The 25,361-nt window shown below is 38.9% G+C and overlaps 2 protein-coding genes across 4 annotated transcripts in view; both read right to left on the bottom strand.

Moving 5' to 3' along the window:
* marchf8 (membrane-associated ring finger (C3HC4) 8) overlaps nt 1-1,163 on the bottom strand; it is a 74,169-nt gene extending 73,006 nt beyond the window's left edge. Inside the window, exon 1 of the mRNA XM_086170068.1 lies at nt 1,033-1,163. The gene's annotated coding sequence lies outside the window, so the exon portion shown is untranslated. The remainder of the gene's footprint in view (nt 1-1,032) is intronic.
* A 9,901-nt stretch (nt 1,164-11,064) lies between these two features.
* On the bottom strand, nt 11,065-25,246 carry zfand4 (zinc finger, AN1-type domain 4). Of its 3 annotated transcripts, none has more exons than XM_086170040.1 (10): nt 25,110-25,246; nt 23,288-23,601; nt 20,757-20,832; nt 19,997-20,064; nt 19,663-19,849; nt 19,239-19,386; nt 17,506-18,729; nt 16,768-16,819; nt 13,588-13,705; nt 11,065-12,116 (listed from the first exon to the last, which is right to left on the bottom strand). In XM_086170040.1, exons 2-10 carry the CDS (start codon nt 23,469-23,471, stop codon nt 11,981-11,983), a joined length of 2,193 nt encoding a protein of 730 aa, XP_086026166.1. In that variant the 5' UTR covers nt 23,472-23,601; nt 25,110-25,246; the 3' UTR covers nt 11,065-11,980. The 3 variants fall into 3 exon arrangements, with proteins under 3 accessions (XP_086026166.1, XP_086026182.1, XP_086026175.1); XM_086170056.1 differs by having other exon boundaries at nt 19,239-19,357; nt 19,736-19,849; XM_086170049.1 differs by having other exon boundaries at nt 24,969-25,221.
* Between the last annotated feature and the right edge of the window lie 115 nt (nt 25,247-25,361).

The raw sequence follows: 25,361 nt of genomic DNA, 5'->3' as shown, positions 1-25,361 counted from the left end.
ACTGGAATCCAACATGGTATAGACTAGAATGAACATCAAAGTGGACACCTGCTTGGTGAAGGGAAGGAGGGGGTCATAGTGCACAATGAACCAAACTACAACACAGGAGGGGACGGAATACTGCAGCTATGGGAGTCACTTGAACAATTACCTTGGATGGGTGTGTGTGTGTGTGTGTGATGGCAGAAGCACGCCTGTAACTCGCGTGTCTTACAGCTTCATTTTGTGTGTGCGCCTCCTGTGTTGGGAAATGATTTTAAATAAAATAAACACAGGTATTGCTGTTGATCGTGGCCTCCAGAGGCTCTTCTCTGCTATCTGGGACGCACCACTACCTTTATTATGGCTCATAGAGCAAACATATCTGACACACTGGTAAATGTCCTGCAAGCTTCAGACTACAATGCACATTTGGAAGAGCAGTCATTTAGATCCCATCAACTCAAAAGACGTTCGCCGCTTCCGCTCTGTGGCGGCCGATTTATGGCTTATATTTTCTCCAAGATTAAAAACAGGGAAACCTTGAGATGGCTTGACGTTTGCAACGCAAATAAAATCTTATCGGAATGACCAGCCGAGCCATCGGGCTGTTAGAAGGGTACAAGGGGACAAAGGAAACATTACGTCTCCTCCCGAGTCGACATCGATGTGTGGAACAGCTGAGAGGAAACATCCAATAATATGAAATACATTTCCATACCTCGGGTCAAACACGCCACTGTCTCCGGGGACTGCGCGGCAGCTTCAACGGCGGTCAACGGATTATAAAATTTAAAAAAAAAATGCAATTCGCACACGTTAAATGTCCCAGCAGAATCCAGACGAGTGCCTGTCCGTCCCTCCGTTCATCCCAGAAACCGACAGACGACCGACTAGCTGACCGACCAAACGCCAGCCAGCCGCCTCCGGTTGGACTTAGTAAACCGAGAGGCGCAACGGAGGCGTCTGAGTCTCGGTCTGGGCGGACGCATCACCGCGTCGGACCGAACGTTGCTGCATATTCCCGCTGATAGGCACGGAGAAAACACTCACCGTTTTTGCAGAACTGCGCGTACGCGTTTATTTCCTGGCCCCGTCGGAGCAGCTGTGCGCGGTGCGTCAGCGACTTCCGCGTTAAAATGGAGTATGATTTAAAAAAAAAAAAAAAAAAAAAAAAAAAAAAAAACACGCAGAGAGAATAATAGATGTGGAGCGCAGGTGGCGGACGCGGGTGCCACGAAATGACGGTGATGAGGAAGATGGTGATGATGATGAGTTGTTGTGGTAATGTGACTATCGGCGAACACTATGTGTAGTTGTTCCTCTGTGAGTGTGCGTCAAAGGTGCCACGAGGGGACAAACGCGCTGAGACTTTTTCAAGACACTTATCAAGCTTCACTTTTATTAAAGCATTTTTAACATCTTTTTAAATTGTCTCAATATGTGTTTCGTCCATGTCCCATCTTCTGTTGATTCTCCGGCGACCCAGGTGGGACACATACAGGACTGTCTCAGAAAATTAGAATATTGTAATACAGTTCTTTATCCTCTGTAATGCCATTAAAAAAAATTAAAAAAAATTACCTTTTCATGATATTATAATATTTTGTGATAGGATTTTTGAGTTTCTTCAGATGTAAGCCGTAATCGGCAATATTGAAATAATAAAAGGCTTGCAATATTTCAGTTGATTTGTAATGAATCCAGAATGTATGACATTTTTGTTTTTGTAATTGCATTACAGAAGATAAAGAACTTTATCACAATATTCTAATTTTCTGAGACAGTCCTGTATGGAGTTGAGAAGTCAAGTTAGATTTTATTTATGCGGCGCCAAATCACAACCCGACATCCACCCATGAGCCAGGACTTGGCGACAGTAGCAAGGAGAAACTGCCACCCAAAGCTTTGACTGATCCGAAGTCAATTAATGTGGGCGGCCTTCTGTCTCTACTGGCTTAGGGTGAGAAATAGAGGGCGAGAGAGGTATAAAAAACCAAGAGTGTGATAGATATGGGCAGAGTATGAGGGCTGGGCACAAATGAATAATATCTGCAGCGGTAATGGCTGAAATGGTACAATATAGAAGATACAATAAAGAAGCGCTGGAAAGGAGAGGAATGAAAGTTAGCTGCAGCAAGACAGAGTATATATGTGTGAATTAGAGGAACCCAGGTAGAGCGGTGAGGCTACAGGGAGTGGAGATCAAGAAGCTGGAGGATTTTAAGTACTTAGGGTCGACAGTCCAGAGGAACACAGTGTGGAAAAGAGGTGAAGGGATGGATTCAAGCAGGTTGGAATGGGTGGAGAAAAGTGTCGGGGTACTATGCAGTAGAAGACTACCAGCAAGAATGAAAGGAAAGGTGTGCAAGACAGTGGTGAGACCAGCGATGCTGTATTGTTTAGAAACTGACACTGATGAAAAGACAGGAGGCAGAGCTTGAGGTTGCAGAGATGAAGATGTTAAGGTTCTCTTTTGGAGTGACGAGGATGGATAGGATCAGAAATAAGTCCATCAGAGGAACAGAACATGTTGGATGTTTTGGAGAGAAGGTCAGAGAAGCCAGACCGAGATGGTTCAATCATGTGCAGAGGAGGGACAGTAAATATATTGCTAGAGGACAAGGAGCTGCCAGGCAGGAGGTCTCGAGGAAGCTGAAATAGAAGCTGTATGGACGTAGTGAGAGAGGATATGAAGTTAGCTGGTGTGAGAGAGGAGGGTACAGAGAATAGGGTTAGATGGAGAAGGTTGATTCGCTGTGGCGACCCCTGAAGGGAAAAGCCGAAAGGAAAAGAGGTAGATGCAACAATTACTTTAATATTCAGAAAAGAAATAACAATGGTGGGCGCCTGGCATCACTGCTGCAGCAGATCAAGCTACGCCCCCTGGGAACCTACAGAATTAGAGACTCCAAGAACTGGGTAAAAGACATGAGGACAAGAGTGTAAACAGGATAGGATGGGTTGGGAGGTCAGTTGTGTAAAATGCAACTGCAAATTCCTCAGGAGGGAAAAAAAATTGCCAAAAAATGCAATTCAGTTGCTGCTACTTGATGTTTACTTAAAGTCTTCCTTCAGTCCCAAGTATGTTTATCTTCTTGATTATACAGTTGAACGTTTGAGTTTCGCCTTGTCCAATGTTCTTTGTGCCGCCTTTGAACATGAGGGCTGTTTTCACATTAGCTGATGAAAATATAGATCTTTTCTTTTTTCCTCGTTTGATGAATGAGAGTTCTCTTTTTCAAAATGGTCTGACAAAGAACGTGTGACATCATAAATATGTTGGCATATGGCCCTGTCCATTATTCATAATATACCAATGTGATTGTGGAAACCTTATGCCTCCAGGTTATTAACTCACAATAGTTAAAATCAAGATGTACACAGCATATATATTGTGAAATATTTCCTATTTGCATGCTCCCCCCAAAACTGTTTAAACATACTTTACATATGTACACACCATATACATTTTAAAACAAAGACTATATACACAAGAGAAAAGAAAGAAGGATCGTACATACAAAAAATTAAAGATTCTAACTATTGATAAATGTTAAACGGTCTCCACCGGATTTGAATCACCCATTCACACCCATATTAACACACGATGGCGGGAGAACTACTGTACAAGGTGCTGACCAGACCCTCAGGAGTTGTCCTTTTGCTTAGTTCTCCCCAGATTCCCTGGCCTTTGCTTTTGATTCCTCTCATGGCAACTGGGTGTGGTCTAATCCCGGAAAGATGTAAGGAAAATGAGTTGATCACTTGACCCTTTTATTTTATTTCATTTCTGTTAAGAAAAGTGTCAGTTATTGCAGTCTTTGATTGAGTGTTTGAGCTTTTGTAAGTAACACACAACCAAAGAATATCACTAATGCCGAACAGAAAAGCTTGTGACCCTACACCAGGGATGGGCGAACTACAGCACGCGGGCCACATCCGGCCCGTTGGTCTTTTTAATCCGGCCCGCCAAAGATCGGTACAGAATTCATACTTGATACTTGATTGGATCAATGAATGTGGGAGCTCAAAGAAGGAGATTATTTCATTTTTGGAGCTACTTGAGAACACTTGAGAATTTTTGGACCTGAATGACAAAGATTGGCTTTGTGATTTAGCCTTTACTGTGAGCATACTGACACACATGAATGAGCTGGATATGAATCTACAAGGGAAAAAACTGTTTGTTTATGAATCAGAGCCTTCAAAACCAAGCTAGTGTTATTTTCAAAGCAAATGTCAGACGAGTCTGATATGTTCCGTTAACAAATGTGTTTTGTTTTTGTTTGTTTTTTTCATATTTATCGCATCTTGTGGTGACCCAGCCCGTCTTTCAAATTTTAAAAGTCAGTGCGGCCCCTGAGCCAAAAAGTTTGCCTACCCCTGCCCTACACAGAAGCCCTTTTTTAGCACATACCCTGATTTTGAGGTTGAGGTAATGGTGCAGTCATTCTGATTTAACAGAAACTGAAAATACAAAGTAAAAAAACTGCTGTTTTTTTTTCTTATCCTTAAAACTGGTTCACTGAACAAACTGCAACTGTGTCCTGCTACTTCCTGTTTCAGAAAAGTAAAGCTGGATCCACTGTCATCTAAAATAAACATTAAAAAAAAAAAAAAAGTTGTTTTTATAATTTACTTTTCTACCTCTGTGTCTGTTTTTGTAGCTTACCTAAATGGTAAATGGTCTCCCTTTACAGGTATATACATACACATTCACACCTTGTGGTTGCAGAGCGCTTTACCCTGGATTACATTCACCCATTCACACACACATTTACAGTGATTGCAGCAGAGCTGCCATGCAAGGAGCTGACCAGGCCATTGGGGTTCAGTGTCTTGCTAGCAGATTTGTGGATGTGCAGACAGGAGCTATGGGTCGATCCACCAGCTTTCAGATTAGAAGGGTGCCTGCTCTACCAACAAACAAAAAACACTCATTTGGTAGAGCATAATATTGGCGATATAATTCCTATATTAACTTAGTTCAGGGGTTGGCAACCAATGGATCTGGAGCCACATACAGCTCTTTGATCCCCCTGGTGCAGCGCCCAGTGGCTTTTGAAAATAATTAACAAGTATTTAATTAAAATGTATTTTATATTAGGTCATTCATTTTTAAAATGTAATTTTAAATTTGAAGATCATAGCGATCTTGTAACGTCTAAATAAAATGTGTTAAAATATATTTGTTGCTCTTACTAAGCAACTACATGTGCCAGTAAAACGATGACAGCATACAGAGAGGGCAGCATTTTTGGTTTGCTGCCGGTGGATAATTTAAGTTTAGCTTTTTTTTTTCATAAATGCAAAAAGGACACAAATAGACATTGAATCTTCTTCCTCTTCTCCTTTTTGCTTTTCGCTTCAGGGATCGCCACAGTGAATCAACCTTCTCCATCTAACCTTTATTCTCTGTATCCTCCTCTCTCACACCAACTACCTTCATATCCTCTCTCGCTACGTCCATAAATCTTCGCTTTTGTCTTCCTTGAGACCTCCTGCCTGGAAGCTCCAATTCCAGCATCTGTCTACCAATATATTCACCATCCCTCATCTGTACATGACCGAACCATCTCAGTCTGGCTTCTCTGACCTTCTCTCCAAAACATCTAACATGTGCTGTTCCTCTGATAGACTCATTCCTGATCCTATCCATCCTTTTCACTCCCAAAGAGAATCTCACATCTTCATCTCTGTGACCTCTAGCTCTGCCTCCTGTCTTTTCATCATTGTAACAGTTTCTAGGCCAAACACCGTCGCTGGTCACACTACTGTCTTGTCCACCTTTCCTTTCATTTTGGCCGATAGTCTTTTATTGCATAGTACCCCTGACACTTTTCTCCACCCATTCCAACCTGCTTGAATCCATCCCTTCACCTCTTTTCCTCACGCTCTGCTGTTATGGACTGTTGATTCCAAGTACCTGAAATCCTCCAGCTTCTTGATCTCCACTCCCTGTAGCCTAATTCACACATGTATACTGCGTGCTCCTAACTCCGCTCGTATAAGTTACCCTATGCACCTGTCTTTTTTGGAAAAAGGTGCTCACTACACCCATTTCCATCCTTTTTGCAAAATCTACCACCATCTGTCCCTCTGCGTTCTTATCCTGTATACCAAATCTGCCCATCACTTCTTCATCCCCTCCATTGCCTGCATCAACATGCCCATTGAAGTCTACACCAGTTACCACTCTCATCTCTGTGGATATTCTGCATCACTTCATCTAACTCATTCCAGAACTTCTCTTTCTTCTCAAACTCACATCCCACAGTATATCCACCTTCCTTCCCTGCATCATATCAACCAACTCTGTACCTTTTCCAGTCCCGATATTCAAAGTCCCTACTCTCAGTCCCAGACGATTGCCTTTCCTCTTCTCTCTCTGCTTCCCAACACGCCTTCCTCCTCTCCTTCTTTGACATACAGTAGCCCAGTTTCCATTGGTTCCCTGTCGGTCATCAGTACCAATGGCGGTCATTGTTAACCCGGGCCTTAACTGATCCGGTATGATCTGGTAATCAGGTTTGATTCGCATGTTTGGTTTTGGCAAAAGTTTTATGCCACGCGCAACCCTCTGCATTTATCCGGGCTTGGGACCGGCTTAGGGAGACACTGGCCCGTGCCCCCCCGAGGCTGCATTACTCAAATAGAAATTGAATATTTTGCCTAAAAGCAACCTTCAACCCAACGTCTTTTTTTCAGAATTCAAAATGTTTTATTGCATTTAAAAAAAAAAAAAAAGTAACACATATTTTGTTTATATATAGCATCTCGGCCAAAAAAAGAAAAACATTATATGACGTATTAATTCAAATTATTAATTTAAAAATTTAAATTTCAAAAGGGTTGTTTGGTTCTCAGTGTTTTCTTTACTGTGGGTAAACAGGTCAAAATGGCCCTTTGAATGGTAACGGTTGCCAACCCCTGATATTTAGATATTTTGTTTTTACACCCCCTTCTGACTTCCATAATGACCTGGTATGTCTGTGCTCAATCGTAACCACATGAAAGATTGCATTCCTGATGTAGAACCAAACTAAGTTGAGTTAAGCACTAATATGGTAAAGCAATAGGAGACTGTCTTTCACGTCAGTGTGTTAGGAGAAAATGGCTTATTAAACAAGGCACTGTAACGTCTGTTGACGCAAAGCCTGAGCTTTATCTCCGTGAAACCTGTTATTGTGTTTGGACTTATTACTGATGCACAGTCCACCACTCCATCGTCGGGGTGGGACAACAGAGTCTCTGTGTTCTGTCTGGCGAAAGAAGGCACATCAGAAGTGAGTCCGCCAGACTGTCATGCATTTATCTTTGTGTCGGAGAGATACAGGATGTCTAGCTCCATGGCATGAGGAGATTAGGATTCGACATTCTTAGATGTACACAGAAGCAGGGAAGTGAGTCAAAGTGTGTTGATCAGTGTTGATACAAAAAAAGAAGGTTTTTTAATATGTTTACCGAGCTAGAAATTACAATGTGATTATTTTAATCCCAGAAAGGGGGGGGGGGGGGGCAGCACCACGCTAAAGAAATCCACAGATATACACATATATATTTTACAAAGTATTTGACTGTAAGTGTTAAGTTAGTAGAAAGAATGGTGACAGAAACCTTTCTGTAGTAGAATGGAGATGAATCGGCAAAATGGTGAGAATTGATTTTGGTATGTTCGTGTTTTATTTGTATTCCCCCAATGACTGTCTCTGTGTCCAATGACTGTGTCCATGCCAGACTGGCAGTGAGCCTGTCAGACAAGAAGAGCTTTTATTGTCAAGTTTAAAACGGGAACCTTCGAGACAGAGCTCTTTCTTGCCAGTGTCTGCCTGCTGTCTTTTAATGGCAGCGATGGCTTCTGTCAATTCTCCCAATCGTTACTGTCTGTGTCTTTGCTTGCATGTTACAGGGGCGTGTTATTATGTTTTTTCTTACTTCCTCGTGTTTTTTCAATTACATCTTAAAAGATAACCAATTTGTGACAAAACACCAGACACATGGACTCAATTTCTGAGAAGATGAGTTTTCAGTTGCATTTCACTGTAATTGGCCCATACCCCCCCAACCGCCTCCCCCCAGATGTATTTCTACTTTGTTCGTCTTTTGAACTTACTGTCTCAGTTCCTCTCAAGACAGTTTACTTCATTATCAAACATTCCAGTACTTAAGAGAATGAGTAATATTTCTAACCCCACTCCTCTAAGTCAAACACAAAAATGTAGATAAATGCAGTGATTATAATTTGCAACACAAATTGCACCAACAGCTGCAGTGCCTTTTGTAATGGGTTACCATTAAAATAGGTAATCAGTAACTTTCTATGTATTTGAAAAGGGAGGCTTATCAGACCTTGACACATTTTAGTCCTGCACCACACAGACTGAGAGGGGCTTCTCCTTGCATGAAAATAACTCCAAAGCATTGTTGTGGTTTCAGCAAAATATAGACTCCTAGCACTTGGCAGAGTTGCAAGGGGCAAGCAGAGCAATCCCAAAACAGAAAATGGATGATGCAGGTCTGGCTGTTTGGTACCGCTCAGGAAAAGATGAAAAATAATCAAATACGATAACAGCCAAAGGAAATTGAACCAAATGTTTCTCCAAAAGTGTGCCATGTCGATGGACAGACAAAAATCTGCTGTTGAATTTTTTTTTTATTATTATAATTGCACTGTCAGAGCAAAGGATTAAAATCAAAGTGTGAAATTTTCCAGAGAAAAACAGACCTGATGCCATTTGGGGACTTTTTTCATTGTTGGGCAAACTCCAAAATGAAACTTTGCACCATCCATTATCCCCACCAAAAGTGCAAATGCCCTGTTTAAGCTCAAAACTCTAAATGTAAATGAAGCCTTTGTTTGAATTTAAGAGAGCCTCTAAATTTCCTATTCACCTCTAAATTTCCTATTCAAAAGAATAAAAGTTGTTCTGCTCCCTTCTGACTCACAGCTCAAACTATCCTGCATTCTGTGATCTTTGCTCTCTTCTCTTGTGCAGACACTTCTCAACATGTTCTTTAGATTTTGTAATAAAAAAAACACTGTAATTAGACCACACTGTACCTCTAGTGGTTGTGTTTCTGCAAGTTGAGAATTCTTATAGATAAAAAGGGAGAGAGCGATATGGTATGAAATAGTATATAATGTGCATAAATCTAGAGAATTGTCTTATTTCACATTTTAACCCTGAACATTGATAATGAAACAGTTCTTTCCCCATACCAACTTTTCAATTTCAGTTATACATTTTCAAACTAACAGAGTGCAGTCAAGTGTTTGAAGGATCACAGACCCCTGTTATCGTTTAATGTCTTCCAGATGCATTGTTCCAAGTCCAACAAATTTTTATGACTTAAACTTGAACTTAAAAAAGTTTTGCTGCAAAAAGTCACAACAAAATCTGTAGCAGTGAATGGCAGTATGCCATTGATCGCCATTCTGATTGACAGGCAGTTACAGTAGCAGTAAGGCAACAACTCCAACTCCCATCTTGTTTTATCTTTTTTTTTAATGTAACTGATCGAAAACCAATGAGAATTTAGAAAGACAGATATCATACGTGCCACCAACCACCAACTTGGAGACACAAATGCATGGCATTGCACTCAGACTCTGGAAACCGAAACCAAAGCTACAAAATGCTTAGGGGTCCAACATTTTCCTTTGGTGAAAAACATGAGTAAATAATTGATAATCAAAACACTTGAAAGAAAATTAACTGTCAGGTATTTATACAAGATTGCGTATTGCAAGATGTTTTGCAAAAAAAAAAAAAAAAAAAAACAAGAACAGCAGATACAATGTTGGACCTCCTTGCTCCTGAGATGAGTTGGAGAAGTCTCTAGTAATCTCACAATATAGGAGCTGAAAAAGTGGGATCTCTAGATAAAAATGACATTCTGGGATTTGCAGATTTGTCTGGATGCTAAGCCAACACAGGAATAATTTCCAAAAAAGTGTGCGTAAGACCATTGAGTCATTGATAGAATTGATTAAGTCACTAAACAACCAAGTCAACTGAATTTTAGGTTAATGTTTGCACAATGGCATTCTTTTTGAACTTGTAATACTCTGTGGTTGTTTTTAGAGACTGCAGATGCTTTTGCAATAGCCACATCTCAGACACAGCAGCTCCTTTTATTTTTTGTATATTCTTGTCTGGTATGTAATAGAGTCATAAAGTCTTTCTCAATCACTCAGTCTGTGTCTCCATACTGAAATGTATTTGTATGTCAAGATAAGGAGCATTTCACTCGAATGCTCTTCCAGGCCTAATTATCTGGAGAGTGAATACATAAACACTGAAAGGTCATTTAGGCCAGGTTTTGTCTTCAACCCACATCTAATTTGGAGATAAAATAAATTATGGCTAGCACTCACATTCCTCTGAATCCTTTTTTAGATACACTACAGCAAGAAGTACGCAAGTGTGTATTTACTCAAAACATCTGTGGATGAAATCTTCTAAGCTTTCTCATCGTCTTTTCTCCCTTTGATGATATGAAATATTCACTTCTTACTATTTGCAGACTTCCAAAAATATTTTGATACCAATGAACAGTCACTTTAATACCTATGTTTATGAATCAACAGCTTAACCTCTTGTGATGGAGCATCAAATTAGCAGAGTCTGGTTAGAAGTATTCAGATCTGTCCTGAGATGGTGACAAACTGCAAACAAGAGATTTGATTGTGAATTTTTGAAAGAATTTTTTTCTTGCCGACTATGGCCATCTTAGTTGTATGAATATTCAAATAAAATATAAGGTATTTAGATAATGTGTCCGTTGCTCATTTTTACTATATGGTGGACAAACTTCAATAATTTTCTTGATAAATTATTTTGCCACATTGTTGACCTTCCCTGAGAGGACAATGTGAACTCCTGTATTGGAGAGGTTGTCATTGTAAACATTGTCCATTGTCCACTTACATTTAATTCATAAAAGGTGAAGCAGTAGTATTAGTTTTAATACAATATTATAATTAATATTATTAATATTAATGTTGATTGATTGGTAAGGGGTTGAAATAAATAGGAACAGTTATTGAAATCATACATAGGTCAGGGACACACGGAAATATGGAAAGAACCTTTATTAGATCAAGTCCCTATGACAGCATTTTAAGTTTTTTTGCAACAGCTGAGCAATAAAAAAGACTTACAAAAAAGATTTATGGCAACCACCTTACTATAGACACTTGATAAATAGCAAAACCAACCCCGAAACCCATAGCTTACTCAATAGGCATACGGATTACAAGTAACATTCACACCTACACAAATTGCATACTTGCCATTAAAAACCAAACTTCAATTTAAATAAGCAGTATTTCATTAATAAATATGTATTTGATCAATAAGTGGCTGTTGCTTTTTTTCTTCTGAGGAAACATTGTATTATTGATGTCTATACGTATGTGCCCAAGTAAGACAGACATATGAGGTGAAGAATATAAAAATCGTGACGAAAACATTAACACTTCATTAGACAAAACACAGACATATTATGATCCCCTGCCCCACATTAAGGGAAGTCCAAAATATAAATATGATAGTTCTAAAGTGCATCGGTCAAAGACTTGTCGAATGAGAAGTCATCTGCGGCCCTATTTTTAAAAAAATGCTGACAAAATTAAAAATAGATATTTCTGAGCATGCAGCAGATATACTGTATTTTGCACAAAAAAACTATCTATTTCCATGCAGATTTTTTTGTATCTTTTGTAACTATGCAATGAAAAAGTACAAGTTAACATAAAAAGAATGAACAACTTCACATTTGTCAAAAGATGATAATTCTGTGCCTTGTCAGTCTGACCTTGTTTGTTCACACTTGGCTATAAAGACTATTTAAATTTCAAGCAACATGGCAGATTTAAACTGGAAAAAAAGCACACATTGGTGACCAAGAATGTTCTTTTTGCAATAAATGTTATTTCTCTTTAAATAGTTTAACTTCTGTGTTCATCCTTAGTGAAAGCTGAATGTTGTACAGTCTAGATCTTAGGCAGCTTGGGAGCACTGACGAGAGGATTGGTCTCCTGTAGAAATCGTCTTCCAGCACTCTTGTAGTCATAAGTGCAGTCATGCGTCTCTGCATAGCGATGAGTGGCACAGAAGTTGTTACCACATCTGAAAGATTGACATCAACAGATGTTTTGGCATGAAAAACAAGTCAATAAATAAAGAAGAATTAGCCCAGGGGTCAGATTAGCGATGCTTTGAATCTTTCCAAATTGGGAAACAGAACTGAACTCCAACATTAAACATTCATCTACTTGATCATTGTTACAAAAGATAAAGAAATGTTGATTTAAGCATATTGTAATTTCCGGACTATTGAGGGTACCTCAATATAAGCCCCACCGGCTAGCCAATCGCTATCTTGGGCTTCCTGCTGCGCACTAAAACCGTCAAAGTCGTCTTCTTTGGTGTCGGAGTTGAACGGACTCAGAATTTCCCGGTCATTTCATCAGTCGGATGTAACGAGGATAAATGCTTTAGCCGCGTGAAGCTTGTTAACCCCCCCCCCCCCCCCCCCAAAAGAAATCCTTTTATTAGCTGCATTGTTGTTTAAGTGTAAAAAGTCACGGCTTATTGTCTGGAAATTCCGGTATGTCACTTGCAAACTATCTACTTGATGAAGCTTTGACAATTAGGTACACAATATTTCTATGCTTGAACCAAAACAGGAATATGTGGTGGTTGTCTCGCAACCACACTCCGGCCTTCGGATTAGGGAAAACACAGGGTTTATCAAGACTACACTGATTTTATAAAAAAAGACCATCTGTACACTGTGACATGGAGAGAAAGTCAACACATCTCTTAATGGTTCTGAGAATTCATTTAGGGTTTTTGGATGTTAGACAGCTTTTACTTAAGAATAGATAATCTGAGCCAAGAATTTACAGGAATAGTTTTTATAAGCTATCTAAAAAGAAGTCTGATTTAAAATATTCTTACACTGTCATCCAAACTACAAAAACTGGTCCCTCAATTTGTTAATTTCTAGAATTCAGCTCCTGATGGGTGCATTCCCACATTACTGATCTATTCTTGATGTCAGCAGATTAAGCACACAGGTGTCTTCTTTAGACAACAAAATATGCTCAATCAACAGATTGCATTTATCAATCAGTTGCAATGTTTTTAAAGTCTTGAAAAAAATTTAGAGACCCAAACATTTTCTATTCATATCAGTCAATTCAGATCGGCAGCAAGCTATACAAGTGTAATTTCCTTCTGGACACTGTAACATTGGGTAAATTGCAGCCCTTTGTTGGGAGTTTTGATCTTCGAATTTAACTAGATTAGTTGCATTGCATCAAAATTAATTAAATTATGTTTGCTAAGCACTCAACTTGGTGGACATAAGTTAAGATTGATATCATTGTAAGAGACTTCTAAAATGACCATCAGCTACTTATGAAAGACAGAGTGTGGAATAGAACTATCTTTGTAAAAGATTTTCAAAAGAAAAGATGCTGTGATTGAAGAGTGACAAAGAGATGGGATCTGTACCATTTACACTCTAGGAGAAAGACAGACAAACGGAATATTCAGATTTATACAGAACTAGGCAGCCGCTGGAAATGTTTACCTGCACTCGTAGCTGGTGGCAAGGCCGGTCTTCTTGCCACAAAGGAAGCAGTACTTAGAATTCTTGTTCTTGCTGCCTGTGGGAGCCTTGACTGGAGGTAAGGGGTAAGTTGGAGTTCCTGAGAGAAGAGTAAACATTTTGGTTGAAGTCAAAAGAGACATTAATATTCTTATCAGTAAAACTATTCAGGGTTAGATAAACATACAGGACTGTCTCAGAAAATTAGAATATTGTGATAAAGTTCTTTATCTTCTGTAATGCAATTACAAAACCAAAAATGTCATACATACTGGATTCTTTACAAATCAACTGAAATATTGCAAGTCTTTTATTATTTTAATAATAATCTATAATTGATTAAATAATCTAATCTGGATACTTGGACAATGATGTCATCTGATGTTAATATTGTATGACTAACCTAAATTCAATGTCATCTAAATATGCAAATGTTAAAATCAGTTAAAATAACAGTGTGACTTTATAACAACTTTTGATGTAAATGTTTTGTTGGTTAAAACTCCACTGTTAGACTAAAAAAAAATCAGATTATCATGCCTTTCTGAATACAAGTTGACACACACTGTGGCCTGTTGTTACAGATGACCTAGTCTGAGTATTACTTTGGTATCGTGCAGTGGGGGAAAAAAAACAACTAAAAGATAACTAAAAAAAACCAAGTAATTCAAATGGTATAGGCATTTTTTTCCAATAGTCATTTATCAAAATCATTACTATCTCAAAATAGCCTGTATTGGTTGAGATATATTGTTGTATAATGAACATAGCAAGGCAGTGAGAGTGTCTTTATCATAAGTCCAAAGGAGAGGGAAAAAAGAAAACCAGACTTTGAAAAAAGATCAGTAACTGGAATTTAGCCTCAAGTAGGCTACAGTAGACTGATTTCTAAATCCTATCGTTCAGGTTTTAAGATTGTTTGAATATCTGCTTTAAACAAGATGCGTTATCTTGTGATTGTTCCATTTTTTATGCTTCATCAACCTAAAGACCTGGAGGAAGAAATACTTTCAGATGATTTCAGAATTCCTTAAAAATACAGAATAAACAGCCATATTTGTTTCGTTATGTTCATTTGTTTCTTTGTTAGACATGACAATTATGAATTCAAAAGCTGAATTTGTAATACATGTTAAGAATACAAAAATGTAGAAAATTACAATTATCTATCATTTTTTATTCATCCATACACAAGTAATTCTGTCATTAATAATAAACCATACCCCATGGAAGCGGTAGTGAGTTTGGGTATGTATTCATCCTAATTCATATGATGCAAAACACCAAGTAAGCAAGGTTTCAATTTGAAAACGCCATTTTGAAATTAGTAATGCCATGATGTCAAGAATGTCATAAAAAGAATATTCAATTTCCTAAGCCTTGAAACATCAGTGTATGCCAGCCAGGAACCCTGATAATCATGTCTGTGGAAGGATGCAGCACGGCTTGGTTTCTGAGCTTTGGGGATGGAGGAACAGATAAAAATTACAGTTCAGTCATGGAGGTGTGAGAAGTTTGCTGTCAAGAAGCTCGGTATAGGATTGGATTTTTATTTTTGGGCACTCTGACTTACAACAAGATGTGAATACAATGCTTCCAAATATATCTGGATTTTGTGACCTATGTTTTGTTTTGTAGACTTTTTTAAATAAAGGTCATGGATTTCATTTAGAACTGCCCTATATAAGCATTTGTTGTCTCATGTTCTAATAAGACTTGTATCATACAGAAAATTTATGACCTTTTCTGATTTGGAAAAATTTTACAAGTATAGGAATGCTGCAGACAAGACACTAAATTTCACTCTGTCATTGTATACATTTAGAGAGATCTGTCTGTATTTCAATATCTACATATATGTTACAATACAGCTCAGTCAGTTACTACTTGAATAGGTTACAATGATGACTTAGGAAACTGGTGTCCTGCGAGCATAAAGAAGGATTGGATTTTAGTAGTAGTTCGATTTAATGGCAATTTACAACCACTGAATATCTATTAGTCAGTAGTTTGTAATTTCTTCAAAGCTTCCATTGATGGAAACATCCATTGGATAAAATTACTGGTTGGATCCCCTTCAGTTATTATCTTAAGTGGGTGTGAACTGGAGAAAAGGTCACTAAAGCACTAAACCCTAACAACCAAACGTGCATACTCTGTGACACCTGAACGTCAGAATAAGATTACATAGTGAAGTATAACACTATATCCACTAACAACTGGCATAGACCGTATGCCCCCAAAAATAATCAATCAGAAGTGGAAGATCATTGAGGGACCAACCAGTTACACGGAAAATCATCGGGCCCTTGAAAGTTGAGTTGGCATATCAAGAGTTTAACAAGGATCTGCTTAAGGACATCAATGTCAAATGCTTAAGGACCTGAAGGCAAACTCCCAAACCAAAGAGTGTTTTTTTGTCTCATACAAGGTATAGATAAGAAAGAAACAATTCACTAATTGTAGTCATTATATTTTGGATAAAATGGACTTTAAGAACAATTAAAAGTGTTCATAAATGTGTCTCAACTTAAAGGCTACAAAGGGGTCTCAAAGGCTACAAAAGCTTAAAAGTACAGCATTAGCTATAATTACAATACCTATTCATTTTAACAAGAGTGAAAGCGGGGTTACTAATAATGACTATCTGAAAACTCACTTGTGAAATTATTAGTCGGGCCTTATTGGTGTCCGCAGCTGAATTTTGATCTCCATCAATGAATTATGAACCTGATAGAATAAACTTAACTAAAGAAATCAATTGCACGCTGACTCACTATGTTACTCCCGGCTTTACTGTGCATCGGCCATCTTCTCAGAGATTAAAGCAGATCAATAGCTGTATAAATACGCAAGTGTAGGACTGTGTGGGCTGACTGCCTTCTGTTGCAAGTGCTGCTTCATAAGTTGTGGCAGCAATGAATATTTAATGCTCTTGGACCACAGCTTTCCAACAACAACACCCTTTCTGAATGTGACTGCATCTTTCAAGCTCTGCATTTCAGATCACAACGGCTTGGCTTTAACATTCCCTATTGAGCGAGCCTGATTCCACTTTTGAAATACAAGTGACAGCTTACCAATATTTTTTAAAACTGCAGTGCAAATTTATTTAATCATTGGTGTGTGATGTGTGAATGAATATATTTGTGTTTCTCTTACCTATTCTCCCGAACGATGTCATGATTCCACTTAAAGCAAGACTGTTTGTGGCCTGAAAAAGACATTATGAAAAATTGTTGCTGAAATGATATTCTCTAGGTCTCAAGTTGCGAAAAAAAAAAAAGAATCCGACTGAACCAAACATATTACTTCACAATGGATGGTTGATAGAACAAAAGAGGTTGAGAGAACTGCTAGCTTCTGATGTTTCAGCTATTTCTTATATCTTGTCAAGACTAATATTTCCTTTTTTATGTTGAGGGTAGTTACAATGCATGTTTTCATACATTTTTCTTACTTTTTTCTTGTGTATCAGGTGACTGTTATGTTGACATACATAACAGATAAGATGTTTTCTTGTTTCTATACATGGATGTAAAGATATATCTATGTTCATCTTTAACATTAGAGTTAAGTCCTGGTGGAGTTAGTAATAGACTTTTGTACACCTGAGGATACAGTGGTCATTTCAAATTATGTTAAGAGTGATGATTCTGGTCAACAATACGGAAATAATTCTCCTGAATAATCAAACACTCAGCAAAACTAAAATATATATGAAATATGAATCTTTTTATGACTCAAATTCAAGAGGGGGTAGAATGAATACAGTGACTGAAGACTGGCATTTCTACTTCCTCAGATTCCAGTCTTTGAAGATGGTACACCTGTACGATGTTACTAATAGTTTCAAGTTATTTGATCTTAGTAAAAACCCTGATGCCCATCTGTGCTCACCATGTAAGAGGATGCTGCTTGGGGCACAGGTGGCATTTGTTTTATGCCATCATCTGGATGGATCTTGTTACTTGATGGTAGCCTGGAGCCAAGGGTGCCCTGTCCTGAGGGAGTGGTTGGGGGCAATGCTAGTGTAAGACCAAATGTCTCACCAACGTTATTCCTAGTGTTGCTGTCAACAACAGTTGTGGAGAGAGAGACCAAGCACTCTGAATTGTTCAGAGGCTCCTTACAAGTGTGGTTGGCAATCTTGGTGATGCCTCTTGCTTCTCTCTTGGATATGAGTTCTGGCCTCTTGCCAGGTGATTCAACTTTAACAGCGCGAAGCCGTGGCACATGGGTTGATGACATCGTGGAGGGGTGAGGGGATGTGTTGCCTGGCTTCACTTGTGCTGTGGAATGTGCTTGTAGATTAGGCTGTAAACAGGGGACAGCTGAATCAAAAGGCTGAGGCAACAGTCTAGTAGAAGTGGATGGGGAACTGCAAGAAAGTGAGGGAGAGGGAGGACTGATATGAAACGATGTGCCAAGCTGGGTTCGTTCTGCTCTGTTGGTGAGGGTTTCACTTGTTCCAAGCATCCAGGTACTGAGAGGGGAGGTGGAAAGAGGCAATTGGTGCTGTGCCCCAACCTCGAAGGATTGACATCCTCCATCTGTTTGATCAGACAAATTCAGACTTAGACGGTCTGGTAAATCCCCAAATGAAGTGGCTGCTTGTGTTGGTGCAACCAGTCCAGTAGCTTCCTTTAACAAACTCAGTCCAACTGCCTCCCCTGCAGGCTTACTGGGATCAAATGGAGGTTCAGGTGGCCTTCTAGTACATAGTGGAGGTAACTGAGGGTACACACAATCCCTCATCAACCTGGTGCTGCCAATATCCAACCTAGATATTTTGGGAGGGGGCCGTATTTTTGCAAATGGGGGGCATGTCTCCCATGTGTCCTCCTCCTGAAGTATATAACAAGAGGGTGAAGAGAAAGAGGGAGGTGGTCGTCTAGGGTTGGACAAGTGAGAATGGGCTGCAGCAGAGGAGGCCAGGGGTGAGTCTAGGTGTTCCTGGTCTGCAATTGGAGGTAGTTTAGCATTTGTATGCTGAGGCTGACTGATCCTGGGGAGTGAACGAAAGAGGCGATGATGATGTCTTGCACTGGAAGGTCCTGGGGAGCCACCGCAAGGATGGAGACTGACCGGGGGCCTTGGTTTTACCTTACTTGACTTCTTCGGCTAAAGAAAAGAGTCCCGGACACAGACATATTAAACCAAAGAATTCTGTCAATTACATTAAATACTTCCCCATCTATTACAATTTTAAAAATCTAAGTATTTACTCCAGCATCCAGGCTATCCCCTTATACAAGTGTATTATGAAGAGGAAAACTTTAACATTTTCTCTAAATTAGGACATTTGGTTCTGTTAATTCTAGACATCCATCAGTTTTAATTGCTTGTTAAAACCAAAACAATAAAAATGTAAGATAACTAGTGTAATTTTAAGATAGGAAAGCTATGTCTGGAAGCTGGAGCAGATATAATGATCATAGAATAAGCTTTGATAACTGTTTGAAGACCAAAACATCACCTCTGACAGCATTTATCTCGATATGTATAGGCAGACATTCCTTTTTAAAATATTGTGACAGTTTACAATTTCTGAACCCTGTTTTTGATAAATTAATTGCAATACATTACAAATATATTTTCTAAAAAATTTCAACAATTTCACTGTTTCTTACCTTCTTGTTGAGATTCATGTCCTCCATCTTGGCTTTAAGTAACTTCATTTTGTTCATAGTGATGGTGTTCTCACGGCTCTGCTGAGCAACTGCAGACCCCTCCGCATCGTCCTCGGTTTCTGTGCACAGGTTGTACATCGATCCACCACTGGAAAATACAAAAAGAAAATTAGCATCTAGTGCCATGCACGCAAAGACGCACACACGCATAATGCCATGCTACACTGAAATGTGACTAAATCTTACATTGTAAAATTTTTTTGAAAAGATATACGGCTCTTCGACGTATTACCATTCAAGAAAGAATTACCATATGCATACCAATATTCCTATTGTATTCACATACAATATTTATAATAGACTATAAATCTGATGATCCAATAATCATATTAAAATAAGGCACACATTATTACAGCATACAAACCTCAGAGATTCTGACAGAGGAGTGAGGGTTCCGTCTCCCCTGTCAACCACTCGAAAAAAGTTAAACTGGTCACCTTCGCGGTAGACCACAAATGTGACCTGCTTGTTTGCCACGGTCTTCTCCCAACCCTCCTCCTTTGTGACCTCCATCAGATCAGCCACTTCTTTAATATGATCCTCCATGGTTACTGATAAAATAAGGACAGTTATTGTAAAGAGGAATCATGTTTTTCAGAGAATATATTGAATTTACAACACTGTTTATATGATGCAAAAATGCCCAGCCTTCATGGGAGTTAGCTTAGTCTTTCATTTCTCTATAATCTTTTCCTCACCTCTTCTGGTGTTGATTGGACCTCCTCTCATAGCTAAAACGAGTTTCAAAGTACAGCCTTCTGCAATGCTAATACACAAGAACGTTCATGAGTAATGCAGCAGGATAAGAATTATTATAACCAATTCTTTTGTGTAAACAAGAAAAAACAATTAAGAGAAGAAACAAGTGAAATTATAAGGGAAAATACTTTACTTCTGAGGTAGAGCTGCCATGTTTAAAAACAAACAGCCCTCCTTGAAAGGTCAGGATGATTTCCAGATGACCGTAAGTATTTGACTACAAATTCCATTGAAGCATTAGTTTCATATGAGCATATGTTTCAACTTTAAAACTTCAAAACCAGAAGGCAGTATGACAGGTGAACTTTGCAAGTTTTAACCAGGGGCCATTCATGTGGAAAATTAAGTGACAAGCATGGACAACAATTCCACCATCTGTACCCAGCAGAACATTAGAGGGCAAGGTTTGCATCTCGAAGTGACAAGAGCAGAGGGCCAAGCTCTGCAAATATGGCAGACAGGCCACTTGTGCCGTCCTACTTTACATCTCTGTCTCATTCACAACATGTTGAATACAATTATGACTGAATCACAGTCCCCGCTAAAATGAATTTAGGGACATATGAATATGATTTTAAACCTCCGTTTAAGATTCAAATAAATTTCTTGTCAATCGTTCACCAAGCCTAGCCGCTGGTGAGATTTTACATCATGGTCACTGTTATTTAGAGGAGAAAGTGTCAGGTGAAAAAGCTTTACCCATAATCATGTAGACAATGTTCATCCTCAAGTTCAAGGTTGTTCCAAATAAGGTGTTGCTGGGCAACAGGGATACCTTTAGAAAAAAAACAAAAAAACAAGACAGAGGAAAAAGGAAACAAGTTTGGTAGGACACGTTACCAGACTCCATCGCTGGGAAAGCTTGAATACTATCATGCCAATAAATATGAGTCAAGTCTGCCCTCCATAGACAGTAATTTGCAATTGCAGGTAAGGCCACATGAAACCGCTACAAAAAAGGTTTCAAAAAGGGCACTTCAATAAATGTCTCATTCTCAAGTTATTTTATAGACAGAGCAGTGATGTTGTGTTTTAATATGTGTAGGTACTATATTCTGTACTGAAGCAAATGACACTAAGATAATAAGGCAAACATATATTTGGATTGCTCATTGTGTGAACAGCTAGTTGTCTCACAAGTCTTGAACAGAAACCTGTGAGTTTTCTGCACAATGAAAGATCCAGGCAGTGGGCTAGCAGGGTGGTGAGGGACCAATTACACCAAGCTCACTGCCTGTTCACAACCCTCCCAACAGGCTGCAGGTCTAGCAGGACATTTTAACATTTTTACCCACGGGTCATCACCCTCCTCATTGTTTTTTAATCATAAACTATGATTTTCTTTTAATTACTGCTAGTTGTTGCTAAGTTAACTTTTCTTTTTTCTTAGAACTTATTCTTTCATCTTGAATATCCTAATACAGGCTGCTCTCGTTCCATGTCAAATTCCTGAGTACTTTGTACATTTGTAAATTAAAGCCATCTGATGATTCTTATTTTGATTCTGATCAAATATACAGTAGACCTTCTTCTTGAAAATAGATGCGCTTTTTGATGTGTCTGTGCAAACAATTTGTGAATTCTAGAACTGAGCCAGGGTGCGTGAGCACAGTGCACAAGCATTGAGGAGTGATGTGCCTTAGCACAAAAATACCAACACTGTCCATACATCACTGTGCATCAAACGAGAGCAAAGAGCAGAACTGACGACCAAAACAGAATATGACAACATTATGGGTATACAAGAGATTATTTTAGATCATGTCTGGCAAGAAAAAAGGTCTTAAAGATGCCAGTTGGAGCAAATATAAACAAAGGGGTGTTCTCAATTGTAATGCAGTTAGGCAGGATGTCTTTAGGCTAGGCCAAATTATCAACCGTGACTGACAGTGGTTTATTCCCTATCGTCTTGGACTCTTTCGACACTAATTTGTGACGTGTGAAGAAATCTGTGTGCGTGCACCACAACCATTAACCCTGCAGGTAGCCCTGAAACCCTATTGATAATACCTTATAATGTGCCATATCTGCTTTATGTAGTGATACTTCATTAAATATACTGCTACTTCAAAGTTTCACAAGAGAGAAATGAAATATTTCAAATCTAATAGTCAATTATAGACATCCTTCAAGAGGCAACAATTTGCCAGTAGAAGTTACATGCTGCTGAAAGGGAGGTATGGTAAATGTTCAATGAGAAAAAGAGTAATCCATAATTGTTTTATCATGAACAAGGCTCTCACAATTTCACCACTAGCTTTATGCAGCAATTACATTTCAGCAAAACTCAAACTGGTTTGTGCAAGTCTGATCATTTTGGGTCATTGTGACCATCTGTAACCCATAAAACCCATTAAAAAAAAAACATATTAGTATTCTGGTGTCTTATCATGGCAGAATGGTTGTGCAGTGGTTAGCACTTCGGCCTCACAGCAGGATCATTGAAAATATTGGGAAAATTGCCCCGAATGAGTGAGTTTTCTGTCTATATATGTGTAGCCCTGCGATTGACTGGTGACCAGGCCAAGGTGTACCCCACCTCTCACCCAACGACAGCTGGGATAGGCTCCAGCATCCCCAATGGCCCTGAGTGCAGGATAAGCGGCAGAAGATCCATAGATGGATGGTCTTCTCACACATTTCATTAAGTTCTCTACAACACTTCAATAGACAATTATCTAAAAAGTAAGTCTAAAAGTAGCTGGTAGATATGGCAGGACTCACTTAAAATTCATTCGAAAGTAAATAACAGAAATTAAGTCATCAGATTGGATTTTGGCCCGGAAACAGAAAAATGACAACTAACTTAATTCTAGCTCTAAGCAATTTTGCCTAAATTTGAATTTGAGCCAGTATTCTTAGGATTTCTTCTGAAATGTACAGTGTACAGGGATGACAAGCTTTTAAGAAAATCTAGTCTTCTTGACCAGGATGCAGTTTATTTATTTTTTTGATAAACGAGATAAGGGCTATAAAGATAGACTATGTAATGGCATTGACTATTCAGTACAAACAAGACTTCTGAAAGGCTGTACATATGCAAATATCTGGAGTAATCAAGGTTTGGCACAACCATTATTATTTAAGTCCAAATGACAATTAATAGTTTGGATACTCACAGTTTGCAAATCCAAATGATGATTAATTTTTTGAGTACTCAAAATTTGCTACACAATGTGTTACCTTTGGTACCAGTAATAATAAACAATTCATCAAAATCAAGCTTTTACCTTCAAGCCTCTGGATCTTTGCCTTGACGGAAATGACAGCCTCAAAAGGCAACACACGCAACTCAAAACAGGTCCCCGTCAGGGTCTCTATAAAAAGTTCCATTGTGTCATATAGAGGAAGTTTGTAGTGAAAAGCCCCCACTCTGTCATCATTAAAGAATGGTGGCTCCTTCCTGTCAGTCATCTTTGAAAGGTTGAAGGCAAGGACTTCAGGAAAATAACCAAATTGGGAGTGTTGCGACAGATGAGGGTGAAGGGGACAAGATCTGCTGATGGGCGGCACGACTGTCACACATCATGTAAGATGACGCCAACTGGGAATAAAAACAAAATGACGGATGGGAGATTAATTAAACACTTAGCGTCCACACAAATCATTTATGGCTCTAAAAGCCTCTGTAATAAGGTGCATGAAAATTAGTGAGTGGTGCAACAACAGCAAAAAAAAAACAGTCAATGCATTTTTGAAAGCTGGTACATTCGAAAGTTATTCTGCATGTAACTGAGATTGATAAAAAAAGACAAAAGAGATATTTGTGAAAAACTTAAGAGAGAGTAATTGACCTTATTTTTTTTAATGGCACACATTATTAATTTGGAATATATGTTACAATAAAACGTTTCATATGTTTGTATGAATCCAATATATCATACAAGACAAAAAGGACATGTATGACATACATGTTCACATAACATGTTATACTGCATATCATGAGTTCCAGGTGTCCCCGAGCCGGCATTTAGATTAATTGGAAAAGCATAGTTTTAGAAAATGCACAAAGGAGCATGTACTGTCGCTCCATGAATCATTCAGTGCAACCTTTACACTCTTGGCCAAAATTCAAGATCAGGTCAGTTGCAAGCCCACTCGTGGTGTGAGGTGTCATGAGCCTGACCCAAAGCCTTCAAAGGATCATTCAGTGTATGCACTTAAAAACCTGCAAAAGATACCGTGTGAAAGGCAAATTTATCGAGTCACATATAAAATCACACACAACATTATTTCCAGAACACACGGAGATGAGTAAAAGAAAGCTCAGATGAGTTTTCCCCTCCTGTACTAAGGAACTAAACAGTTCATTGCAGCGGCTTCTGTACGAGACAAATTAATGATATTTTCAAGTCTGTCTTTTTAAATACAGTCGGTGACAAGGCATTGTTCATCGTATTATAAACATGCGATTTTGAATTGAGATCGAGGAGCCACTATAACCACAGATGAGCTACACGATGCAACGCGAAGCGTGAACCATCTCGCTGTTATTTAGCTATTTAACCATTTGTATGAGGCCTGAGCGACTGGGAGAGGTTATCATTACAGGCTATTGCAAAGAAAACGATAGGATTAAAGGTTACTGGTGAAACTTTCTAAATACATGGCTTAATCTAGCTAACACCAAATAAATATAAAAAGGATGCAGTAATATTATATTAAATCGTTGCTTTAACAGACAACGAAGATGAATGGAGTTGGTGGTCATTTCAATACAATCCCAACGGCTAACGTATGCTGCCGAAAACGGCCCCAGTTGTCACAATAGCATTGTAAAAATAGTATCACCGCTGGCAAAACCTTGTCCCCGTTATTTTCTTGCGTATTACCGAACCGATGCCCGCCTGGGCGGCGATGCTAATATCAGCTATCGTTGCCATGTTAGCCAACAACTCAAACAATGCCTACCTTTCACGACTGTTTGCTAGCAAGCTGCTAGGCTACATCCGCGGGCTCCCCTCCTGTCCCGTCAAGTACAACTCTCGAGGTTTGCGTTTCGTTAAATACTAAGCAGCATGTTTTCACACTGAACCTTACACCCAAACCCACCTAGGTTTGCATCCGATATGGGTCGCCATGGTCTTCTTGTTGGCGACATCGTACCTGTCAAAAGACGGCCGTTCAACACCTTTGTGACTTAATGTGATTGACAGGCAAAGAAACCAATTGGCATCAAGAAGAATGAGGCAAGCCAGATGATGGGTCCAAGGTAGTCGCATCCTCCAGTGCTTAAATGCCAGCACTTTTTTTATTTAAGATTAGCACATCCGATTTGAGTGTGGAAACTTTCATATATATATA

The sequence above is a fragment of the Fistularia commersonii genome, chromosome 2 (genome assembly GCF_037954325.1).
Source record: "Fistularia commersonii isolate RoL2024-O1a breed Wild chromosome 2, RoL_Fcom_v1.0, whole genome shotgun sequence".
NCBI classification, from domain to species: Eukaryota; Metazoa; Chordata; class Actinopteri; order Syngnathiformes; family Fistulariidae; genus Fistularia; species Fistularia commersonii.
This window is presented reverse-complemented; position numbering and strand designations above follow the sequence as displayed.